The sequence below is a fragment of the Macadamia integrifolia genome, chromosome 1 (assembly GCF_013358625.1).
Source record: "Macadamia integrifolia cultivar HAES 741 chromosome 1, SCU_Mint_v3, whole genome shotgun sequence".
Lineage (NCBI taxonomy): Eukaryota > Viridiplantae > Streptophyta > Magnoliopsida > Proteales > Proteaceae > Macadamia > Macadamia integrifolia.
In genome coordinates this window covers 2126310-2132309 of record NC_056557.1, presented here as the reverse complement: position 1 = coordinate 2132309, position 6000 = coordinate 2126310, and the positions used below count along the sequence as shown (strand labels likewise).

The window sequence follows — 6000 nt, the reverse complement described above, 5'->3', positions numbered from 1 at the left end:
ACTCCTTACTACTATGAAGGAATTGAAGAGATTTCCATACACAAAAAAGCATTTTGGTGGACAAAAACTGCTTCGTTTTGTGAGTGTTCCTTATGCATCTGCCTTTTTTTCGCTTTGGACTTTGGTTTGTATACTTGCAGAATTGAGTGTATCAAACCAATGGCAATGTTACTGAGGTGTTGAGAATTGGCTCATGGCTCATGGCTCATGGCTCATGGCTCCAGGCTCCAGGCTCCAGGCTCCAGGCTCCAGGCCAAGATGTTCAACTCATTGATTGGTTCAGAACCATGTTGATTTAATTCAAGAAGAACCTGCTGGGGAAAATGAATTGAAGTAATCCCATCGAATTAAGCCAAAAAAAAAAAAAAAAATACTACAAGTGAAAAATGTAGTCAAGGTAGTAACACAATGTGCAGGAGTACCCAGTACGCGAGGCTCTCGCCACTGCAGGGTCTAGGGTGAGGCTGTCAATTTAGAACCAAAACCAAAATATGCTGTTTAAAATCAAACCGAACCAAATAACCTATTTTCAAACCGAATAAGGAACCGGGTAAAATTATATATATATATATATATATATATATATTTTTTAAATATTTCAATAAATGTGGATGATAAATTCTATTCCTTTTTAATGTTTGAAAAAAGTTTAATGGATTATGATCTTAACAAATTAAGGTTTTATTTTGTTGGTGAAGATGTAAAAAGTTAGCCCAAACACCAAATAAAAATAGAACCTAAGCTGAACATGAAACCGAAAAACAACTCAATACAAAACTGAATCCAACTGAGTCAGTTCAGTTTTGGTTTTACAAACGTATTCTTATTCTCGATTCAGTTTTGATTTCTGTATTTTGTATAATGAACCGAACCAATTAACACCCTTAGTCTGGGGAGTGTCATAATGTATGTAGCCTTACCTCCACTTCGTGGAGAGGCTGTTTCTTGACTCAAACCCACAACCACTAGGTCACGATGGAGCAACCTCACCATTGTGCTGAGGCCCGCACTCTTTTTAGGTAGTAACACAATACCACATGAAAATCTAACACCTCCCCCCTACTCCCCACCCCCCTTTTCCCAAAGAAAATGAGGAAAAAGGTAAAACCCACAAGAATATAGCAGTTGAATAGGGCAGTGGTATTGTATAAAAGCATTAAGGACATCTATGTCGCTTTCCAACACCCAATCCAACAGCATGCATTTTGACAAATGCATATTAGCACACAACAGAGCTATCAAGTACCCCCCGCCCCAAACAAAAAAATATCCTCATTACCTTCTAAACCTTAACAAACCGAGCGACCTTTGCAAGCACTGTTCTTAGACATCGGATTCCAGCTCCCGTCTTGGAGCTTACCATCATCTTGCATCATGATTGAAGTCAAAGAAATTAGAAAATTAGTTGCATTTATATACTGTGGTCATTGAATCTCAAAATTTTAAGTTCATATTTCATACCACTGGTTGAACAATGGACTTATTTGCCTTGAGGTTCTGCAAAATAAGATTGTTTTATCAATGATTTGATTTTGCAAAGCAGAGTGCAAATCTAAAGAGGCACAAGTCATTTTTCTCCTCTCAAATAAAATGGATTCAATAACATTCACTGCAGGTGTAGTCCAATCACATAGAGACTCAAACCCCTTAAGCACCATGACTACACACTGACATGTACCTCCACAATTCAGAAAACCTATGATTGGACAACATAGGCAATTGATGTGCTGAATCATATCACTTTAAATGAAAAGATGTCATTGGCTCTTGTACTTTGAAAGATACCTCTTCAATTTCCATGGCACGGCGTGCAACATCAAGTGGAAATACCACATCGGTCTTGGTTAATACGATTTGATACTTTGTTTGAGATCTGGGAAATTCATACTAAATTCCATTAGATGTGTGCATGGATGACTTATACAACTTAAAAAGTTGATAATTTTACTGTTTTAAACAGTATGCAGGTACAGACAAGTTGTATTCATGGTTCTAAAAGTCAGTTGACTTCGGTCTACAGAATTTTTTTATGAATTTTGGAAATTTATGGAAGTTCTTTAAGAATCATCAGTCTATAGAAGCCTATGCAAGCAATAGAATTTTTTTAGATGAAATACAAGGAAATTTTAAAAATGGTTTCACCAGCTTCACATAGAAAAACACCAGACTTTCGAAGCATCCAGCAGAAGAAAAAAAAACGCACGTGTGATTTAACAAGGGCCTCACTGATATAAATACTAGCACTAACGTACTTCAATTACGAGAAAAAAAAAATGGAAATGAATGTAACTTAATAATGTGACAATATCAAGCACTAACAACCAATAATCACACAAGAGGAACCGAGACTACTAGAAAACTCAGTATTGTGCTCTAGCAGTCTCCCACCAATCTATATTTATATAAAACAAAATAGTTACAAGTAAATAAGGCAAGTTATTCCTTGTCAAACAAGAAGAATAAAGTAGAAACCTACTCCAACAATTAAATAGGGAATCTAGCCTAATTAGACAAGAAATAAAGTAAAAGAAGCAAGCCACCTAGCCAACTTTGACCAAGCCATGATAAGGGATATTCCCCCCTATTGTGGTACACATACCAAACCTTTGTACCCCTCACTGTACAAAGGTCCATTCTCTACTTTTAACACACCCCCTCAAGCTGGTGCATATAGGTCACACATGCCCATCTTGGAAAAACCTTTTTTCTAAAAGCAAGACCAAACATGGGTTTCGCAAACACATCACCAAGCTAATCAACAGAAGAGAAAACGAAGCAATAATCAATTTCTTCATGATGACATCTCTCACAAAATGACGATCAACTTCAATGGGCTTGGTTCTCTCATGAAACACTGGATTGCTGGCTATGTAGATACTTATTTGATTACCACAAAACATCTTCATAGGTTGATACATAGGAAAAACCAACTCTTGACGTCATGACTTTAACCACATCAATTCAGCTGTAGTAGCATAGGCCATAGCTCAATATTCAGCCTTAGCATTGGATCTAGCCAGTGTTGATTGTTTCTTACTTCTCCAAGTGACTAGGTTACCATCCACAAACGTGCAATATCATGTCATCAGTCTTCTATCACCATCAACACTAGCCTAGTCAGCATTAGAAAACCCCACCAGATCAACACTCTAACGAAGACAATAAATGAGCCCCTTCCTCAGAGCCCTCTTCATATACTTTGAGATACGACAAGTCGTCTCCCAGTGAACCTTCTTTGGAGATTGCATGAACTGACTGATAACACCAACACTAAAGGATATTTCTAGTTTAGAAACAGTTAGGTAGATTAGTTTTCCCACTAGTCTCCTATACCGGTGTTTATCTTCAAATTCACTATCATTGAAATCAAACTTTTGATGAGGATCCATGTAGTATCAACAGGTTTGGAGGCAAGCATACCAGCAGATAAGAGGTCTAATAGCTATTTCCTTTGTGATAGACTAATTTTCTTACTCTGTACTACTTCAATACCAAGAAAATACCTAAGAGAACCAAGTCTTTCATATGAAAATGTTGATGAAGAAAAGATTTCACCTCTGCAATTCCGGAAGCATCATCTCCTAATATAATGATGTCATCCACATACACAATTACCATAACCACCTTAGACTTTTGGCGTCGTACAAACACAGAATGGTCAAAGTAGCATTTTGAGAACCCACAACGAGTAACAACAGAACTGAACTTGTCGAACGATGCTCTCAATGACTGTTTCAACCCATAGATGGAATTGTGAAGTTTGCATGGTCTGGGAGAACCCTTAAGCAACATACCCTAGAGGTTGCTCCATATAAGCCTCATCCTAAAGATCACCATAATCAAGGCATTATTCATATCCATCTAATAAAAAGGCCAATCTAAATTCACAACCAAAGATACAAGTACAAGAATAGAATTTAAACGTGCCATAAGAGAAAATGTTTCAATAATTCACACCATACTTCTGAGTATACTCTTTAGCCACCAACCGTGCTTTGGGACGTTCAACCAAAACCATCAACATTGTACTTGATGGTGTACACTCATTGTCCATCGACATCGCACTTGATCTTTAATTGAAGGAAAATCCAAAAGAGTCTATGTCTAGCGAGATAACAAAGCATCTATTTCTATTTCTATAGCCCCTTTCCACCTAAGATGAGATAAAGCCTCATGATGAGACTTCGGAATAGAGATAGTAGACAATGAAAAAGCCAGTTATGAAAAGATGGAAGATGAGAAATAGACACATATTGTTCTATACCATAGGCAGTCATGGATTTCTGAGTACAAGGGTAGACACCTTTCTGAAGAGCAACCGTTAAGTTAGTAGAAACCTATTAGACTACATGGTGGGTTGAGCAGTAACTGGAGCGGAAAACGATGGCACAGCCTTCTTGTACCATTAATACACTTATAGACCTGCAGGGGAGGAGTGACTACCGGTAGAGAAGAAGCATCATCAAGAGGCACAATAACTGGAATAGGGGTTCATTGGTAGTATTTGCAGGAGAAGTCAATTGTGAAGTAGAAGGAGAATAACAAGATGTCAAAAAAATTGACACCAACGCTGCCAAAATGCCTTTGAGCAATAAGATCATAGCACTTGTACTGTTGTACCCCTTCTGAGTACTAGAATAGTCAAGAAAATATATTTGACGGCCAGGGGAGATTAAAAAAGGAGACATTCGGAGATAAAATGGAAAAAGGAGTTTGGTTTTCGAAGACAGAGGATACTAAATAATAAGAAAACAAAAGTAAGAATAGCATCACATCAAAAGTGTTTGGGAACATGCATTTATGAATCATAGGAGACCGAGAAATTTCCAACAATTGTCTATTCTTCCATTCGGCCACCCCATTTTGTTGAGAGGTATATGAGCAATTTGTTTGATGAATCATTCCATTAGGCAAACAAAACTCAGAGATCTCTCACTGAATATATTCAAGAGCACTATTAGATCGAAAAAAATTTAATACAAGCATCAAAATTAAGTTTATTTCCTGATAAAAAGTTTTATACACAGTGAGAAATTGAGACCAATAAACCCGAGTCATGGGGGAATGATAATTCACAAAATTGACAAAATAAGATATTCCTAATCTATTATTGAATCGACATGGACCCCAAATATCATAATGAATTAAAGAAGATAAAGATGAACTCCTAACACACAATGAGCATGAAAATACGATTGATGATGCTTCCCGAGTTCACAAGCTTCACACTCATGAGGAGAAATGCATTTACAATTTGGAAAATAGGAGAAGGATGTTGTCGATGCTCATCGCTCATGGCAACCCCACCGCCACATAAGGTCATTTTTTAGCTCTCACAAAAGTTCGTGGGCTGCTGAAGGAAACTAACCGAACCAAGTGCCTTTCGAAATGTTCTGGTAAGACCATGGATTAAAGTATCGGTATGGGTCGCCATATTGGTCGGCTAAATTTAAGATATCGTATAGGATATATGCTAAGATATGCTAAAAATCAAGGATTAAAGTATCGGTATCGATTGCCATATCGTCGGCTAAATTTAAGATACATATCGCAGGGGTATTGTATCGTATCGGAGATACTTTAAACCATGGGTACGAGATCTTCTCATAAATGTTCAGTCAGGCCATCATCGAAAAGTTGCACTAGCCAACAATGATCTAAATCATCATCCTTCCATCAAATATTCTTATTTTTTCCTGGATACTCAGGTTCAAATACCCACAGATTCGTTGTTTGCTTATTGGCTTCATATAAACACTAGTTTTCTCGAAGCCTCTTGTTCATATCTCTCATTAACCATCATTTAAAGCTTGGATAAAGAGGGAAACCCAAGACAGAGATGCCAATGAAAAGGAGATCCACTATTATTTATAGAAGCAGCGGTAAACAGTCAAGCGCCATCAAGATAATATAGGTCAATCTACTTAAACCCTCAACCAATCGTCCTCCTTGTCTAAAAGTGCTAAAAAACACAATAAGAAGGATAGAATGTAACAAAGC

At 37.3% G+C, this 6000-nt stretch overlaps 1 protein-coding gene across 7 annotated transcripts in view; it reads right to left on the bottom strand.

The window, feature by feature from the left end:
* LOC122079979 (myb-like protein X) overlaps nucleotides 1–6000 on the bottom strand; it is a 34772-nt gene that overhangs the window by 8312 nt on the left and 20460 nt on the right. The window contains exons 9-12 of one of the 7 annotated variants that reach the window (XM_042646828.1): nucleotides 1786–1873; nucleotides 1462–1497; nucleotides 1280–1366; nucleotides 7–314 (exon numbers count right to left, since the gene is read on the bottom strand). In XM_042646828.1, coding sequence (XP_042502762.1) covers nucleotides 1283–1366; nucleotides 1462–1497; nucleotides 1786–1873 — 208 coding nt within the window. In that variant the 3' untranslated portion in view covers nucleotides 7–314; nucleotides 1280–1282. Of the gene's footprint in view, nucleotides 1–6; nucleotides 315–1119; nucleotides 1367–1461; nucleotides 1498–1785; nucleotides 1874–6000 lie in introns of those variants that run through there. The other 6 variants (XM_042646815.1, XM_042646819.1, XR_006140579.1 and 3 more) reach the window with 6 other exon arrangements.